The sequence below is a fragment of the Pempheris klunzingeri genome, chromosome 6 (genome assembly GCF_042242105.1).
Source record: "Pempheris klunzingeri isolate RE-2024b chromosome 6, fPemKlu1.hap1, whole genome shotgun sequence".
Taxonomy (NCBI): Eukaryota; Metazoa; Chordata; class Actinopteri; order Acropomatiformes; family Pempheridae; genus Pempheris; species Pempheris klunzingeri.
This window is the reverse complement of record NC_092017.1, coordinates 15704696-15724428: the sequence shown is the minus strand read 5'-3', so window position 1 is coordinate 15724428 and position 19733 is coordinate 15704696. Positions and strand designations below refer to the sequence as shown.

Below are 19733 nucleotides of genomic sequence, written 5' to 3'. Positions count from 1 at the left end.
CACTCAAACTGATTTATTTAATCAATTTAATACATTAATTGAGTAATCATTGCAGCTCTAGCATTTAAATATTGCATTTATCCAGTTCAGTATATGACATTATTGGATGATGGTTTCTCCTAAAATCTGACCATGAAACTGCAACCATATTGTGTAAATTATTAGAGGCTGGTTACTGAACAACAAACACAGTGGTTTGGATTTTTATTAATGCTTTATTTATCAATTTTAAATCACAGCCGCATGAATGCTGGGGGACAACACCCTTCAGTGAAGAGCACAGCTGTCAGAAAGGCCTGTTTCTGGATCGTGTGTTGATCAGTCCCAGGACAGAGAAGGCACTGGCTGCTGCCGTCACCAAACTGATGGCCCCAATGGCCCGTGTAGCCTGTGGAGACGAAGGAGGAGAACAGGAGGTGGACTGAGGATTACCGTGATCTACGGCTTGGCACAAGTCTATACATTAAAGAGTAAATACATTATTGTATAGCTCATCAAGTCAAAAACAGCCATAAATATCAAAATGTGTCTGTTGCTTATGAGAGGAGGCAGACACAAACAATCACAAGCATCTTTTACAGCATTAGAACAACATAAGAATGGATGGAATGGATTTTTTTTAGAGAGGTTTATAGGGATGTTTTGATCATTTTTTCTACCTACAAGCTGTTCAATAAACTATTGTACCAATGTAAACCATTATAATCTGAATTAATTTAACCTTACCACAACTGCTATTGCTTTTGAAGAAAGAAAATACATCATGGGCCACTTTCCGAGGCTAAGGCGTGGAGAGTTTGGCATTCAAATGATAGATTTTGGGCAGAGTATCCCTTTAATACTAACCCTGACTGTAGCCATAACTTAAACAACTCCAAACCTATGCCTCAATCCAACCAGTTATGGTTTATCTAATTTTGCCAAATGATAAAAGATAATAATAAGTAAAATTGGGTCTCTTTACATTTTGATCCATGGCTTCCTGTAGGCTAGAGAGCAGACCAGCCGAGGTCAGCAGTGTTAAAGTACACATACAAACAATCTGGAGTCCAGAAAGTCACACAGGCCTTTATGAGGTAAATGTTGTTGTATTTATTTCATGGTGAGGCTCACTGACTGTCCTGTCCTGTTCTAAAACCTTCTCCACAACCAAAACTATGACTGTTGTGACATTTGGGATTCTTTATTCTCTGAGCTATGTTGAGTGAAAAGTCAGTGTTTTGCCCTGATGACACATGAGACTGAAACAAAACAAACAGTGAGAGACCTGCTCGGAGACCCCCTCCCCGTAGCGCAGAAGGGTAACAAAGTGCTCGCAGTTGCTCCCCAGCAGGTCATAAGACACCTCCTGGCCAATCAAGACTTGCGCTCGCTGGATGATCTCAGAGACGGGCAGGGGTGTGTGGTTGTGGTCATACTTGTTGTTGACACGGTACGAGTCGCTCCCCACCACCTCCTTCAGCAGCTGCATGCGCACCACTGCCTTCCTGCTGAAGACGGACTTCACACTGGACATGGCGGCTGCCTGGCTCTCATCTGGAGAGGAAGAGGAGCGACAAGATCTTCTTCCACTGAGTACACAACAAGTGTTTGCCAAAAGTGAATTTTTTTTTAAGGATCTTGGATCTGGAATCTTGCAGCTTTGGGAAAATATGGAAGATGTGAAGATGCACAAGAAAAGAGATCCTGAAGCCCTCAGTATTTTAGGTCTGATCATAATGATGATTCTTACATGAGTACACAACCAGCCACAAGCCCTGATATGTAATAATCACATTATATTCAGAATATGAAGATAGTTGTTGGGCTGATGTTGAGTTTTTAAGTGCAAAAGTCTTATCTGAGGATGTTTTTAAACTTCAGCTTTGATTGTTGCTTATTCATAGAGCTCTTCTGCATCTCCTCTTGTACTTAAATCCAATAGCTACAGAACATAATCTTTAAAACCTCATTATCTGATCTTTCCAATGATTCTTGTTACTGTTTCATGTAAATGTTCCTCTAATTCTTGTTTATTGTGCAACTGCGTTGTTCTGTTTTGCCGATTGCGTTTTTGTGAAAGTTGCTTGGTCTCCGGCCTCTCTTGCAAAAGAGAGAATGAGACTACCTGATTAAATAAGAATTGAAAACAATAGATAAATATTTAGTCACAAATATTTCAAGTAACAGAATATTTTTTCTGGGGATTTAATCAAACCACAGGGGTGGAAGAAGTATTTAGATCCTCAACATAAGTAAAAGTACCATTACAACAATGTATTGTAAAAATACCTCCTTAGAATACGTTTTTTTTCCTAAAGAATATTTTTAGCATGTTGCCCCTGTTTGATACAGATAGGAAACCCAGGGAAAGAGGGAGGTCACAACTAATGAGTAAATTGATATGCGGTTACTTTTCCATGTCCGTGTTTAAAGGGGTGTTTTTGTGAGTTTGGGGGTGCAGATTAACACGTCTTTAGCCGGAATATAGACATCAAAATGCTTCAGATTCATCTACATCTGACCGCTGGTGTTTAAATGATCATATTTAAGATCATATGTGGTCTTTAGTACCATGATGGGCCATATTATTATTATCATTACTATCGTGTGTCAAAATCGCCCTGTGTTTGTCTTTTTTTGTTAAGCGTAAAGCTCAGTCTCTCGAAGGTTCCTACTGACCAACAGGAGTTAGGTTGATGATGTAACCATCTCCCAGGTAGAGAGCCCAGTGCTGATAGGCTGGTCTGAAGATCTCAATGAGGTCACCAGGCTGGGGGTCACCAGAGAGGTCGGGAAGGTCGGGGTCATTAGAGGCCATCTGCACAGAGAGGGAGAGAGATATAAGGTATAAACAGACACAGTGTGTAACTATTTCACACATTGATTACGCTCTGAGTTCATGCTAAAGTCAAGAAACACCTGATGCAGAACGACAGGCCTTTATAAGGTAAATAAATCAATGCCTTACTTTTCTATTGAGCCACAGATTAAATCAAAGTGAAATGTTACAATTTTGGGAAACTATAGCTATAAATAGACTCTTGAAATGACCACTGACTCACACATTTCCTTTTTTGGAGGTCAATGGGGTCATTCATACTCCTCATACTCCTCAGTACATATTCACTTTCACCCGTCATTAAAAAGAAACTCAAAAATAAAAAATTTCAGGTCACAATAATCGCTTTTCAGTCGACTTACAGCAGAGTTTTGTTGTTGTTTATCCATCCCACATCATGCTTCCACAAATTCTAAAAAAAAAAAAGAAAACACAGATAGAAAAAACAAACAACAAAACTATTAAGATCCCACTGACAGGTCACTGAATCAGAGAACTGACAAATATTTTTAGAATTTTCTGACTTAGTTTGAGCTAAAACAAGACTCAAAAGGGCAAAATAACTAAATTCCCAGGGAGAGAGAATGCTAGATAGGATGGTACAATGTAAAGGGCACCCATACATACGCACACAGACAATACACACCAGCTCACACACAGACAATACACACATAAGCTGTTGTGTCACCTGCGTGGCCACAATAGCAGCGACACAATGGAGAAGCTGGCAGAAAAAATAGTTGGAGTCCAGGTTATTTCACATAGAAATAATCACCCATAAAAATGTGAATTTATATCATGTCCACAACTTCTGATAGTTTGGTCTAAAAATGACTCGCCTTGGATCAACATGAGATGATAATTAAAACGATCTTCTGTTGCTTCCACAGAAAATAGTTTAGTTTGGATGAATAAGACACATATAGATGGCACGAAATCTATATCTGCCCAGGAGGGCAATTAGTATATCCATCTCATCAATAATGTATGATGCTGAAAAAGAAAGCTACGTATTAATTCACCTAATCCAAAACTCCAGCAGCATTTGTGGAGTACTGCTAACATGAAAACATACTCTAATTTAACTGTATATTGACATCATGAAATCATTTTGTCATAAATCATGTTGTAATGCTCAATAAACATCTAATATTACGACATGTACAAAACATTCTGTGGAAATACCATGTAAAACATAAAAAATGAGTGCCAAAGACACCTTTAAAGTCCCTTGTTGTAATGTTATAGTGTTGTTATAGTGATTTTATTGAGCTATTGGATGAACTGAATTCATGTCAGAGGCTCAAACAGTCAGCACAAAGCAAATTGCACTCACGAATGATACTTACTCAAACACCAGCAGCTTTTTCTTCCTCACCATTTTAATTCTCCATCGTAAATCCGCACATAACCACAAAAATACAAAAAAAAAAGTCCAGCAAGAAAAAGAGAAACAGAAAGAGATCGATTTCCAAGTTTCTGAGATGACAAAAGGTTGGCAAATATCCCAACAGCCAAATTCAGACGGTGGAGGTCCTGGTGGAGGTGTTTCAGTGTCCGCCGCTCTCACTGATGGCAGTGTGCCACAGTTGCTAAGGTCACACACTCACATACACACAGAGAGGCGCTTCCTCTCAGGCATTGTCCCATTCACAAGCAGCCATGCTGCTCTTCTGAATAGGAGCTATTGTGTGTTTGCAAAGGCAACACATATATGTGACCGGTTGCATTTAAAAGCTGTTTGATCTGCCATGACAGTAGTGCAGCAGCCCATGTGCGTGTTCATACTGTATATTCCCTATGGTGCAACCTGTGGTGTTACGTGTTAGTATGGTATTATGGCATCTAGAATTCAAAAATCTAAGAAATACATTTCTGAAATCGTTCTTGGAAATAGATGTTTGACTAATAACTAACTGTCCAGGGTGACAGACTCCAACCCCCTGCAACCCTGCACAGGACATACAGTCACTACTGTAGGTCACCACTGTAGTATGTTTGGGCCAGTGTACTGCTGTGGTGATATCATAATTGATGCTGGCCTGAGATCCCAAGCTTGAGGAACTGTTAACCCTGAGAAGATTGTAAAGGAGCTTTCTGCAACTTCTCCAAGTGAAAAAAGTAAAACTCAGTAGGAAACACATTTTTTCCTTTCTTTTTCATCCTTTTCTAACATGCGTGATTGTTGCATGCAATATTACTACATTTACTCTCATGTCATGACATTATTTTTCATGCCTGTCAGCTTTCCATGCACTAAACCTGTCGTGTATAATCTGTTGTAGCTTCACTACAGCAGAGCTCAGGGGCTGGATGCATTCTTTGCGCGCTGATTGGCTGCTGCCCGCCAGGCTTTACGTCATTTGTTTCCGCCCACTCCGCCTGCTCCGACAGCTACGTCAAGCTCACGCCGGTGAATCTTAAAATAACAGGAAGTTACTTGTTACTTGTAGTTTCGAAATGATTATAGATTTAATTAAAAAGAAACAGGAGTTAGGTCATGTTTGAAAAAAAGTCTGTCAGTAAGCTGGGTGAATTTATGAGTTATGAAGTAGATCATATGTAGCATGTGTGTATTTTGTATATTTGTTCTTCTTTATTTTTTATTTCATCCCAAGTTTTTGATGCAATTATTCATAGATTGAAATAAAGTTTCAATATGAAGGCATATAGTAAACTTAGTAAACTTTGCTTTGAGATTGTATTTATCCCATTTAGAGTAGCCTGATGTATTTAACCTTGTGACAATAATTAAAGGACTAATGGCTACTAAACCAGTAAAATCTGACAACAGATGACTGAAATGATGAAATTTACTAGCAGTCAAATAAACAAGGGATGCACTGCAAAATCAAAACCAGTCTCAAGAGTGAATCGGTTAAGTTTTAAGGATAACAAATATCTCTATTTAGAGCATATGCAAGTCTAAAATATAAAACTAAAATCTTATTCTTATACATTCAAATAGTTGTCCTTGTGCCACAATGTCAAATGTGGCAACCCAGGCCTCTTATTTTGAAATGTGTTCCGGAAGCTCTGCTCCTGTTGGGACTAGCTTGACGCAGTAACAAAATACAAACAAGGTTAGCACGTCTGACAGCAAGTAATCGTTCAGCGAGAAAAGGGATCATCTGCGCTGTCACAGCGGATCAATACTGTTTGTGTTATGAGAAGAAGACACTGGCTGTCTAAGGACTGTGGTAGGAAAAATAATACCTCCAGTTAGCCAGCTGTGCTAATGCTAGCCGGCTACCGCGTTGCCGCTTGTACCGTTAGCTAGCTTAATGTTAGCTTGTTTGGCATGCGTCCGCTCGTTTTAACACAAGACTTTCAAACTGAGAACAAACGCACATTTGTGTAGTTATTTACGTAAATAACTCTCATTATTCTCCTGTGTCATGAAGTTACACGATGTCACGGCTAACTTGTATCTTATGGCTTCACTAACAGTAAACATTAATGCACCTAGCTAAACTGTTAAACCTAACGTTGCCTGGTTTTATGCAGTGTTTTACATATCCTGCCCTAAAGGTCGTGCAACTAATAATCAACATAAACAGCCAGACATTATGAGCATCATGTTATCCAGAGTGCCCACTGATATAACCGTGTTTGCCCTTTTTGACCCCTCTGTGTGTCCAGACTGAGCACCATGGCTGCAGCCCCTCCACTCACACGGTCAGACTCCGCTCGGGGGGATTTCTCTCCTCTGAAGCACTTTGTTGTGGCCAAGAAGAAGATAAGCGATGTGTTTGACCAACTACTGAACTACGTGAGAGAAACTTCAGAGTTTGTAGAAGGTGAGAGTTTACTATTTGTCAGTCAGCTCAAGAAGGTTATATTTATTATATTGGGAATTTAGTACGTCAACAGCAATATACAACCAAATAGCTGCATGTTGGTTTTATCAATCAATCTGAACGGCTGATGAAGTGTGTGTTGTGTGTGTTGGGCAGAAACCTGTGGGAATAAAGCTTTGGAGAAGATTGCGAGTCAGGATCAAATGTTGGAGATTCAGTCGTATGCTGATAAACTTGCTGTGATTAAGGAGGTGCTGGCACGCAGACACATGAAAGTGGCGTTTTTCGGCAGGTAAATGCATCAATTCGCACACCTGAGTTTTGTTTCTCTTAGTGAAGAATGTTCCGATGTGATTCTCAAACAGCGTTACTGACATAATTGGTGTGATGTCCAAAGGTGTTAGTAAGTTAAACCAGTCTTCGCTTTCGCTTTCATTTTGTTTTAATTAGACTGGTACGCTTGAAGGGACTCTGTTCAGTCACCTTATTTGTTTTCTATTGTTAAAACCCATTCTGCCTTATTGAGTTTATACTTGTTATGCTCTGCATTAATGCAAAGGAAAGGCTTTGGGTTCAAAAAACAATAGGAGTACGAGTCTGTGACTAAACTGAGAGGTTTGCATGACTGACTGAGCAAAGAGTTGGAGAGCCGGTGCAGTTTCTTGAATCTCCTTAAATGGAAAACAGTTGAAACTGGATTATCTAGTCAGTCTGATGCATCACTAACTGCATATTTGTTTTGCGTTAACATTTAATGTAAATTAGGATTGGGCATTTTAGGACTTTACATTTGTACAATTCAAGCGTAATTTGGAGTGTGAATAAATTGCTTGGCTCCACATTAAGCCAGTGTCTATTTTGTTTGTTTTTAGGACCAGTAATGGTAAAAGCACAGTCGTAAACGCCATGCTTAGGGACCGTGTGCTGCCCAGCGGGATCGGCCACACTACTAACTGCTTCCTAAGTGTGGAGGGCACTGATGAGGACAAGGCCTACCTCAAGACGGAGGGCTCTGATGAAGAGAAGAGCATCAAGGTAGATGTTGTCAGCACTGTTTGTCTTTTAATAGCACCAGTCTGTCTTCTATTCTAATATTTACACATTTTAATAACTGGGATCTACTTCGGACTGCTTGGTCTCAATGACTGAGAACTATTTTGTACTCCTGCTAGAGTAAATTGGGACATGGTTTTACACACACACACACACACACACACACACACACACACACACACACACACACACACACCAGAATCGCCTTTGATCAGTTGTCACCCAGTTGCACTGATTATGTATGTTGGGAAAGGGATGTTGCACTTCATCACATTTCTCTGTTGATTTGACTGGGGTTAGCCTAAGTGCAGCTAGTGTAGCAGGAACGTGATTTACTGTTGTTGTGTCTATAAATGGGCCACACAGCCATTTATAGACCAAAACGCCCCCTTAAAGTTGGCAATATAGGTATGTACAGATCAGTAAAACGTTATAAACAACAGTGAAAGAAAGGGATATAAACCAACAACAGATAAGAGATCTGGGCTTTCATAACACAAAAATACCCAGCTTGTCATTTTTTACCTGCTAGCTGTAATTTCGGCATTGAAAGTGATAACGGCAGATGATGTTTACACTTGGCTGTTGGCTTGTTTTAATTTTCCATATGTGACGTGTGTGAATTGAGCAAACGCCACCTGAACCTACAGCCATGTTGACCGATGCAGGTATGGGGGATATTTTCGGTGGTGTCAGGTGTCTGAAATGAGAGCCTGATATGGGAGACTTCACTTTAACTCACTGAACTGAATGAAGTTGAAACGGGTTCAACATAAAAAGCAGCTTCATCGGTTTGCTTTTACATGATATATTACATGGTAAATGCAATCACGATATCTGTAGGAAATATTTACTTATGGGAAATTCATAATGTTAACAGCATGGTAAAACTAATTGCTGCAAAATGCTTTTACATGAATGAGAAGTTATAAGATTAAGAACCATAACGTCAGTTTGTTTACGTCTCCTCTGCAGACTGTAAACCAGCTGGCTCATGCACTCCACATGGATGAGAGTCTGGACGCCGGCTGTCTCGTCCGTGTGTTTTGGCCAAAGACCAAGTGTGCTCTGCTTCGAGACGACCTGGTGCTTGTAGACAGGTAACAGTAGCTGTTAATCAGATGTGAGAATTCAGGACACATTCACAAATATCAAGCAGTTTCTAGGGCGTTAAAGGGATAGTTTGGATGTTTTGAAGTGGGATTGTGTGAAGTACTTACTTACTACCTAGTCGGGGGCACCCCCAGTTTGGAGAAGCAGAAAGGAGTCCCCAGACGGACATATTGCTGTGGATGGTGACAGCAGAATAAAATATAATAGCCCAAAAATGGCCTACCTAAAAGAAAACACTTTCAACAGAGAACTGAAGCTCTCTCTCTTCGCTCTCTTCAAAGCAAAGCCACCTGACTCCTTTGACAAAAACAGTCATTTTAGACCAGCAACTCCCACTTTCTGCAAGGTAAAATTACTGTTTTTTATCAATGGAGTCTGGCGGCTTTGAAGAGAGCAAAGAGAGAGGGAGAGCAGTCTGAAAGGGTTGTCTGATGCAAGGTAAAGCAGTGGAAATGTTCCAGTGTAGTGTACACTTAAAGTGATGTGGACTTTTTTAGGTTGCTTAAATACATTTTGCTGTTTACCTTGTCCACAGCAGTGCATTGTTTAGTTTCCATCATGTGCACTGACTATGGATAAGTACCTCATACAAACCCCTCTACAAAAAATCCAAACTATTCCTTTAAGGACAGTGATGTGCAGAAGAAAAATCAAGCTGAAGTGGACATATTACTTCACATATATTGTAGATGTCATGCATTTGACCTCCTGACTTCTCTTCCACCTCCTAGCCCAGGAACAGATGTTACGTCACAACTGGACAGCTGGATCGACAAATTTTGCCTGGATGCTGATGTCTTTGTGCTGGTGGCCAACTCTGAATCTACACTTATGAACACAGTAATGCCTTTGAGCCTCGTGACGCTCATATCTGACTAATACCCTGTAGAGTTTACACTATATGTTGGTGTTAAGGTTTGGCCATTGTCATTAATGCACCTACACTTTCACACGTAGTTTACAAGAAAAGAATAACTTAAGCAAGGAATAGGCTAGATGACTTAAATTCAAAACTTACTGTAATACTTTGTAATACTCATTTAACAACTGATTAAAGGATTCTCCCCAATTTCCTGGGTGGAATATTAGCTGTTAACTGCTGCAGCTCATTATCATTGAATATGCCTTAAAAAGTGGTGATAGTGAGTAATTTTACCACTTAATTGTAACACGCCACAGTTAGTTTTCAGTCATGTCAGTCACTTGTGTGTGGATGTTTTCTATGCTGAGCTGATTACAGAGTGGAGAATGTGGCTGCCTGTGTTTTGTATCCAGCCACACAGGCCCCACTCTTGTTTCTCTTGGCTCAGGCATTCATGCAATGTGAAGCTAGACACACTGTCAATCACAGAGCTCCTTAACCCGGCAGCAGCTCTTAAAGGGAAAGCAAACACACTTTCCCCTCTGGGCTATTCAATGGAAATAAACCCAGGCATTGTGTAAATAATGCAAGATAGTCAAGTAGCAAAAAATGCGTCATGTGTCAGTCAGAGCCTGATTTCTGGCTCCTTTTTTATTCATGCTGCCAACTTTACTGTGGATAGAGAGAGATACTGCATGCACAGTACACCCTGTACCAATGTCAGCACTGATATTAAATCAATAGTAAAGTTGGAGGCCTTTCATTTTTTATTATGTCAAAACCAACATATATTTTGATTTAGCATGGTGCTAAACCTCTCGGTCTCTCTTCGACCTTCCACCATTTAGGAAAAGCACTTTTTCCACAAGGTGAATGAAAGACTTTCAAAGCCCAACATCTTCATCCTCAACAACCGCTGGGACGCTTCAGCAAACGAACCAGAATACATGGAGGATGTAAGTCGACCATCCATTGTAGCTCATCATTTTTACTGACTTTTGCAAAAATTACCAAAATTCTTTTAGAAAACGATTAAAATTAATTAATCCTTTTGATACCTACATGTAAATGAAAATGAGACATACTAAATTACAATGTATGCAATGAAAATAATGTATTTATGTACTTGTTTTTAGCCATGTATCCATATTAATGATTTTATTTTTTTATATGGATTTCTCAATACAAAATTAAAAAAGAATATCACAACCTAAGAATTTTACACTTCCTCCTTCAGGTGAGAAAGCAGCACACAGACCGCTGTGTGAACTTTCTGGTAGAGGAGCTGAAGGTTGTCGACCGTGATCAGGCACCCAACCGCATTTTCTTCGTCTCTGCCAAAGAAGTGCTCAACTCCCGCATGCAGCGCGCACAGGGCATGCCTGAAACAGGTGAGGCTTCGCCTTAAAGCTGATATTGTATTTGAGGAGGATGGAGAAACGGTGTCCACATTTTTATGTTTCATATTGTTCACAACCTTCATACTCTGTTTATCAAACCAAATCAACTATAATCTTGAATGTTCTAGGAGTAGTTCGGGAGCACTAAACTAGATTTATCTTGCAAATGACAAAATATTCAAACGGTAATTACATTAATTGAGTTGATCAATAAACAATTCCGTATTTGACATATGATGTAAGATAAATCGTCTTTGCTGATGCAAGTTTTGTGTTTGAGCAATAATAACGAGTAGTTTTTATTTTGCATACAATGTGACCATTTCATCCAACAGGTGGAGCCCTGGCTGAGGGCTTTCAGGAGAGACTGAAGGAGTTCCAGTGCTTTGAGAGGAGGTTTGAGGTGTGTGTGTGTGTGTGTGTGTGTGTGTGTGTGTGTGAGTCCTCTATCATCCAATAATTTTATTGCCACTTCTCAAAGCAAAATGTATTCCCTTACTGAATCCCAAGAGAGATTTTAATCAAAATGCCGCAGTTTTCAATAGTTTTGGCGTATATGTGATTAGACACGGTTCTATTTTCTACAAGACAGACATCTCAACCTGAAGTTAAATCAGTGTCGACTCAAATTAAGCCAAAAACAGCTGTTTACACAGATGCTGATGAATCTGTCAAACTGATAAATGCTGCTGTCTCTGCTGCTGCTGGCGAGAATGAACAACCGGAGAGATGAGGGAAATCACTGTTAATGAGAAGTGAGGCTATTTTTTAATTCAGTCAGAATAGGAGATACAGAAAGAAGCTGCCTCATCAGGCTGCGAGCCAGAGCTTACTTTAAATCAGTCACACAAACTCTGTGGGCATTTTAGAAATACTACTTTTAGAAATGTAGTTGCTGTGTGTGTGTGTGTTTGCATGTTTGTCATGCATGTGTTTGAGACTATTGCATGGTGAAAGAAACTGAATAAAACAAGAAGCAACTAGTTTCCTCCTCGTAATCATAACTATTAACCTGAGCAGTCAACTACTTGAACCTGGCTTAGTGGTTCAGTGTCAAGCCGGCAGACCCAGAGCCTTCTAGTCCAATCACTGTGCGTTTTCCATCAACCTGCGTCTTCATTGCTGAAGTCTAGATTCACTTGGGCGAGGGCATCTGTTTGTTTTCATTGCACTTTGGTTTTCCTCTGTTGTGACTAATTTGATTGTTCAGTTTTCTTTGTGTCTCTGTGTTTCTTGCATCTTGTTGAGATTTTTTTGATTTTTAACTAGCAGGAATTGAATTGTGTCCATAATGGGATGAAATTATCATAATCCTTTAGATTTCCGTCCCATGGTAACTTGGTGTTTGATCCCACACTTCCCAGAATTCTGGGAGCAATTAATCAATCAATCAGTCAATCAATCTTTGTTTATATACTGCCAATTCATAACAGCGTTATCTCAGGACACTTTCCATAAAGAGCAGGTCTAGACCAAACTCTCTAATTAAGAGAGAGACCCAATGCTTCAGGAATTCAAAATTAATGATTCAAGAATCCTCACATGAGCAGCATCAGATATTATATTAGGCAACAGTGGCAGGAAAAACTTGGGAAGAAACCTCGAACAGAACCAGGCTCAGAGGTGGGCGGCTTTCTGTCAGGGTCCGTGCAGGAAACACTTGTTGAGCAACTACTTTATTAGAAATAAAATTGTAAAGCAGCACAGGTATTTGTTTACAGTGCAGCCAAACCAACTGTTGTTTTAAAAGTCGGTCAATAATTGACCTTTTTCCACAATCTCATAAGCAACCTGATGAGTTAGCGTTAATGCTGACCATAGTTTTAATTTCATGAAAATCCTAATGATTTCAACTATAAGTGATCAAATAAGAACGTTGCCTCAGGCATAACCTGCCTTGAGCCAAAATGACACATATTCCTACTTTTATATGTAATAGTGTTTTTTTTTTTTAATTGTCTTTCACTTGCATTCTTGTATGTATATGTTTTTATGATTTAGCTGAGGTTTCACCAACACATTACTGTGACTTTACAACATGTGGGCTGTAGGACCCAAGATACACACACTGCTGCTGTCATTTTCATCCCTGTGTTTCCATTTCTGTTCTTCTCCTCAGTTAAAGTAGCAGGTGTCTATCTTGTCCATTCTTTGTCCCTGGTAGCGTGCAGTTCATGCACCCTATCCAGCAGCAGCCCCTATAGCTGTCACAGTAACTTGTGTGTTATGGCCTCGCAGGAGTGTATCTCGCAGTCAGCAGTGAAAACAAAGTTTGAGCAGCACACTATCAGGGCCAAGCTGATCACAGAAAAAGTCCAGGGCATCATGGACGCCATCAACATCGAAGCAGCAGAGAAGCGGTGAGTATCTTGCTCCGTACATTTTTTTCCTTTCCCACTGTTATTGGCAGTGGGTTGGTAGAGACGAATTTAATCTGGTAATCTGATACTGTCACCTGATTGTCTCTTTTTGTCAATGCTATGAAGGGCTAGGAGAGGTAATCTATGAAACGTCTGCGAAAATAGAAAAATGTCGGCGTAACAAGATTTCTGTGGATGTTTTTTCTCCAAAAATTCTTCTCTCTACTTCGTTGCACTTTGTGTATCTTTACCTGATTCTTTTATTCTTTTAACTGTTGAAATCACTTGAAATCAGGTCAGCTTCCAGTTTGCTTTTGTGATGTTGCTTCCTGTTGGCTTCAGAGTCGCGGCACTGGAGGACAGAGAGTATCAGATGGACCGGCTGGAGTTCGTCAAGAATCAGCTCAACTTGCTGATCGATGACATCAAGAAGAAGATCAAGGCCATCAGTGAGGACGTGGAGTCTAAGGTAAGGTAGATGACAACTGGTGCAAGAACGATTGAATGTCCTGATAAAGTACCTTTACCTCCAATTTACTCCACAGGACATACTTGCTTACACCAACAGTTCTGAATTATGGTGGCAAATACTTGTTTTTCAATGTATTGATTCTCCTCTTGATTAACTATTTGGTTATGATATCAGAAAATAATGAAAAATGCCCATCACACAGAAGTGGTCCAGAGTATGCTCCTTTGAGAGGGACACAGAAGTCCTGCCGGCTCCTGTGCTGATGTGCTGTAGCTGGCTGATAACTCTGGCTGCGTTTCATCCAGGTATCCAACGCCATGGGAGAGGAGATCTGCCGTCTCCACGTAATCGTCGATGAGTTCCATGCAGACTTCCACCCCTCACCACATGTCCTCAAGATCTACAAGTCTGTAAGTAGAGGCACGGATTAATTCTCTGTGATCACATCTTTCCTGTGGAATTATCTGCTTGTGTCAGGTTACTTGTCTTAAACTAGAGACCAGACTCCGGTCTCTCTGTTTTATTGACTGCTCTCCGTGTGACCTCTGACCTCTGACACCTGTTGCTGTCGGCAGGAGCTGCTGTCTCATGTGGAGGAGGGGATGGGCAAGAATCTGGCCTTCCGCTGCTCTAACGCCATCAACGCTTCTATCCAGTCCTCTCAGAGATACATGATGGGTACTCAAACTGCAATCATAACTGTGTACAAAATAATGAGATCACCTTTGCAGCCCTGAGTTGCTTTATCCATGTTTCAGTTCAAATCTGTTTTAGTCCATGTTTTGACCTCAGTCTGCAGCCCTTTATGTTTAGCCAATCAGGAGTGAATAGTTCTTCTGAAACAAGAAGTTGGCTGAGAGAAATTCACGATTAATAATATATTATAACGGAGAGCATTCTGAAATGCAATAAAGTAGTGTAAAATAGTCCTGACTCACTACAGTGAACTTGTCTGCACCCTATGATTTACCTCTTAATGATCAATGTGAATTTAAAAGACACAGTCAGTGAAGGATCGTAGCTTGGTCAAAACCAGGTTAAGTATGATATTCTGTAGCCTTGAGTATAACACCTTAATAAAGCTGAAAAGAGCAAATGTAAGAATAGTGATGATTGAAAGCTAAAAGGAATGGTTGGTTGTCTCAAAATCTTTCCCTGCTTTCCACCATTGTTTTTTCACTCAATAGCTCATTTACAAAGTGTTGCTAAACTTAGTCAAAACCTTTTGGACGCTCAGGCTATGGTCTGCGACACCCAGCATGCTGCTATATTTACCCTCCTCGCTGAATGCCATCATCCCATGTCCTATTATGCTACAAATGCGTCACTGTGTCAGGCACGCATGCAAGCTGTGCTCAGTGACAGTGATGTTGGAAAGGTGTTAATGTGCCCTCTGATGAAAAGGACTCAGGTGCTGTTATGAAATTGTGGTGTGATTTTCTTTTCCTTCTTTTTTTCCCCCCAGGAGAGATAAGGAAAAGCACGGATACTCAAATCAAATATTCCTTTTTTGCTTTACAACAACAATCATAATGTGGCGGTTGTGTTGTTTCTGACGTCTTTTCTGCTTTCTAGTGCCTAAAAAAGCTGAAAAATTTAGTTAAAAGTGTTAAACAGCTTTTCTTGTGTGTATCATTACATGTTTAAAATGCAAACTAAGTTACAAATGATCCTCTGACTGCTGTTGATTTCTGTCTGTCCTTTTAATTCTCATACTTCATGTATTCTCACTCTCCAGAGAGCATGCTCCCACTGCTTCCGTCTGTAGTCCAGAGCCAAGTCAACATGCTGGTGCCCAGCAGGAAGTTTGACCTGAGCTACGACCTAAACTGTGCCACACTTTGCAACAACTTCCAGGAGAACATTGAGTTTCAGTTTTCATTGGGCTGGACGGCGTTAGTCCACCGCTTCCTGGGATCAGCCAACGCAGAGAGGGCACTCAAACTGGTGGACCAGAACTTCCAGGTACAGGCTGGAAAGACTGTGTGAAAGAGTTGGTTAAATCGTAGGACATTGTTGATCCAAATTGTGATCTGTAATGTAACAAGTCTTACTTTTGGTGAAATGTAGCCTTGTTCACATACAGAATTTTTAAAAAGTCTGATTTTAAAAAAAGCTCTGCTGTCATCACTCAGGTATCCCGACCAGCGCTGCCCCTGGCCCGCACGCCCTCCTCAGGACCCCCCTCGACGATAGCCCCGCCCAACCAGGAGATGGCTCTTATGACCCAGGAGGACTTGATGGTTGCCATGGCAACCAACGTGGCATCCCTCACTTCCCGCACATCAATGGGCGTTGTCGTCGTTGGAGGAGTGGTATGTTGTTTCCAAAATCGTTCTTGCACGTTAACTTCCTGGCGTGAACATACTAACACAGCTTCTCTTTGTTTGTTTGTTTTCTAAGGTCTATAGAACAATTGGCTGGAGGCTGATTGCCCTGTCAGCCTCACTGTATGGCTTGCTGTACCTGTACGAGAGACTCACCTGGACCACGAAGGCAAAGGAGCGAACTCTGAAGCGCCAGTTTGTGGACTACGCAACCGAGAAGCTGCAGCTCATCGTCAGCTTTACTAGTGCGAACTGTAGCCACCAGGTCCAACAGTAAGTCCCCGTAGAGTATCATCTGTCATTTGATGGAACAAACTAGACAGAACAGCAGGGGAAATATGTTTTCATCACCTGTACTCAATGTGCACTGTGTGAGAGTTACAAACTAAGATGGTAACAACTGGTCCAATTAATTTTCTGGATGTTCTTTTAGCCTGAATTTCTACAGAAATTATAACCATATTTCATCACTACAGTTAGACCAGTAAGATAATTCACTTTTTAATCTTCAGTTTCAGGTTCAGTTATCTTTTTTTGTACCCGTAGGCTGATTTGTTTTGCGTCCATCTTGACACACATTTTATAAACCCAGGCAATGGACAACATAATAAAAGTATTCCAGGCTCCAACAATCAGGACTGAAAGAAATTATAATACAAAAGCTGCTTCTGTATCATCTGTGCACTCTAGTCTGTATGTCAATTATGTTATACTGTATTAAGCTCATCTACTGTATCATAATGTTCTTAACAGTTTGTTTTTCTTTGATGGAGTAAAGGTGAAGTCCACCCTGAAACACTTGACATTAAAATTTGTGAAATTATAAAAGCTACTGATTGAATATCAGAAATAGGTGTATTAAAGGGTGGATTAGTCCTTTACGTCACAGCCCATAGAGTCTAACAATGTTTATGCTGATATCAAAATACAACTTTCCTCAGTTTCTGTCAATCGTATTCAACCTACTGATAAAGCCTGACTCCCCATAATATTCTTAATTTGCAGACAGACAGAACCCCGCCCCACCCTCCACTGTGCCCCACCCAGCTTTCCCTTCTGTAACAGGGCTAAATAAATAACCACTGCATCGTTGTGCCCTCTGTGTTGCCAGGGAGATGGCTACGACCTTTGCTCGGCTCTGTCAGCAGGTGGACCAGACGCAGAAAGAGCTGGAGGCTAACATCCGCCAATTGACAGCCAAGATAGATCAGCTGGAGACCGTCCAGAGCCACTCCAAGAGCCTGCGGTCAGTCCATCTCCTTCTCTTATTGGGGGCAGCATGAAGGGTAAAGAGTGAGGGACAGAGTAGATGACATGAATGATACTACAGAAACAGCAAACATCTCAAGACCTGTAAAAGATCTAATTCCTCATATCCTCCTAACACCTTCCTTTGGTGTTTGTTCCAACTTAAACTTGCTGGATAATCCTGCAGTCCGTCAGCTCATGATACGGTTTAAAAAATAGTTTGTTGGTAATCAAACTGATCTCTACATACACATTTGTTATTGGCTGATGTACCTGTGTACAAAATCGCACTTGTTAGCAGAGCTGAAGATGCTTTCGCTGTGTTTTTTTATGTCATATTTGGGAAGGAGAAGAGATGGCACAGAAATGAAATGCAGTTTTTATTGCTACTGCTCCGTCTGTGCTTTGGGAACAAATATAGCTTTGTCTTAAAGTAGAGCATTGACAAATATAAACGTGTACATAGTTATTTCACAATGTGAGAAATAGAAATATGGATGCAAGTTAGCTCTTAAAACAAGGTGACGAAAGGAAAGAACAGCGTAGGACTGAACACAGCAACTATTTCCTGTTTGTGATAGGTTTGGGAACTCCTGTACATATTTTGACGAATGGAGCTTTACTGTCATAAATGACTGAACACTAAGAATAAAAAATTTATGAAACCTACAAACGTCCAAGCTGTCATCTGACTTGTGTTTGTTTCCTCTGCAGACATAAAGCGACTGAGCTGGAGAAACAGTTGGAGGCGTTCACAAACCAGTACCTGCAGCCTCAGCAGTGAGCTGCTCCTCTTCATCACTCCCACAGTTTGGTTCTTGTTGAGCCAGTCATTCCTCAGCCTCATCACCTAAACTACACTACGGTCGCTGTGTGGACAGAAGATTAATGGGCTAATTCATTGGTCTATCATCCAAAAAGAGATCTATAGATATTTTGATAACCAATGAAATGTCATTTATTAGGCAAGAATACAAAACTTCTGCAGCTTCTCACATGTGAAGTCTTGGTCCTTCCTAAGTTTTTTTTTTTTTTTTTTTTCGTCACATCAAATAGTCAATTTGAAGGCATTTTTTTGACATTTTGTAAACCAATTTGGTGAATAAAAACAAACAAGTTTAACTGATGATGAAAGTCATCTGTAGTTTCACTCTTGGTGGACAGAGAAGAGTAACAGCCCAATCAAGACAGTATTTTCTCCTCCTCCTCCTCCTCCTCCTCAGCCAGCCAGGTGCTCGAAAAACAGCAGTGAACAAACTGTAAAACAAAACTGCCTGTATAAGAAACTTGGATTCCCGATATGCAGAGACCCTGTAGGAGTTGCCGATGAAATCTCAGTCGGTGCGAAGGCTACTGGTCGGGTGCTATATTTTGACACTGATGTGCTTCTGACTGTGAATATGCCTTTTTTGACTAACTTTTGTGGATCAAATGAAGTTTGTGTGTCTGTAAGATCGTATATGCATCTGTTGAGGCACATGATCTGCTGTATGTTAGCAACAAAAATAAATATATTTAATAATAAAAAAGAATCGTAAGGACCTAGTTAATGCAAATTCACAGAGTGAAATCATTCGAGTAGAAAGGGAAAGCATGTCTTTAACATACTGTAGGTTCATGTTCTATTTTCTAAGAATCCAAACTGTATAGATCAAAGGTTTTGGAAATCCTCATATATTTTATAATATCCTATTTTATTTATACCCATTAGACTTGTAATGACAATTACACCAGTCTACACTTGTAAAACTGTCTTCTTTTTTCTTGAAACTTTGTTGAGATACCTCCAGATTTGCCCAATTGTATTAAATCTGCCACAATCAGAAACTGACTTCTGTGCATTTATTTTAAAGACACTGAATGTAAATATGGCTTTTGTTTGTTTGCAAGTAAACTCCACAGTGGCCCATTAATCTCTCAGATGTCCTGCATCAGATCATGGAAAAACAATGCTAAGTATCCAGAATATTTCATCAATTCGGTTTGTATTTGTAACTTACACAAACACGTGCTCCAGTCTCTCTCTCTCAACAGAGAGCTGTAAGTTTCCCTGCACCACTTCCAGGAAAGGTCAGCGGCCCTGCACACATAACCATGTCATTGATGCACCTACGAAAGAAAGTAACTACTGCTGCAGTTCTAACATCATGGTTACAGTCTTTTTTTTATTTTTATACTTGTTCCACCATGAATTTTTTTGTCTCAAACAGCTGTGAAGAATGAGCCAAGTATAACCACACAAATGATTTGTCCACAGTTAACTATTCTGCCAAGAAA

The 19733-nt window shown here is 40.3% G+C and overlaps 2 protein-coding genes across 2 annotated transcripts; one reads left to right on the top strand and one right to left on the bottom strand.

The window, feature by feature from the left end:
• Window positions 1–223: 223 nt before the first annotated feature.
• On the bottom strand, window positions 224–7694 carry plaat1 (phospholipase A and acyltransferase 1). Its single transcript, XM_070832027.1, has 5 exons — window positions 7618–7694; window positions 3184–3233; window positions 2662–2800; window positions 1268–1536; window positions 224–388 (listed from the first exon to the last, which is right to left on the bottom strand). The coding sequence occupies exons 2-5, from the start codon at window positions 3208–3210 to the stop codon at window positions 287–289; spliced, it is 537 nt and encodes a 178-aa protein (XP_070688128.1). The 5' UTR covers window positions 3211–3233; window positions 7618–7694; the 3' UTR covers window positions 224–286.
• Window positions 5882–19244, top strand: mfn1b (mitofusin 1b). Its single transcript, XM_070832026.1, has 18 exons — window positions 5882–6021; window positions 6464–6621; window positions 6778–6913; window positions 7494–7656; window positions 8650–8774; window positions 9519–9627; window positions 10498–10605; window positions 10887–11040; window positions 11385–11452; window positions 13288–13409; window positions 13752–13878; window positions 14187–14291; window positions 14457–14559; window positions 15620–15846; window positions 16017–16196; window positions 16285–16481; window positions 17320–17454; window positions 18171–19244. Exons 2-18 carry the CDS (start codon window positions 6474–6476, stop codon window positions 18238–18240), a joined length of 2277 nt encoding a protein of 758 aa, XP_070688127.1. The 5' UTR covers window positions 5882–6021; window positions 6464–6473; the 3' UTR covers window positions 18241–19244.
• The last annotated feature ends 489 nt before the right edge of the window (window positions 19245–19733 follow it).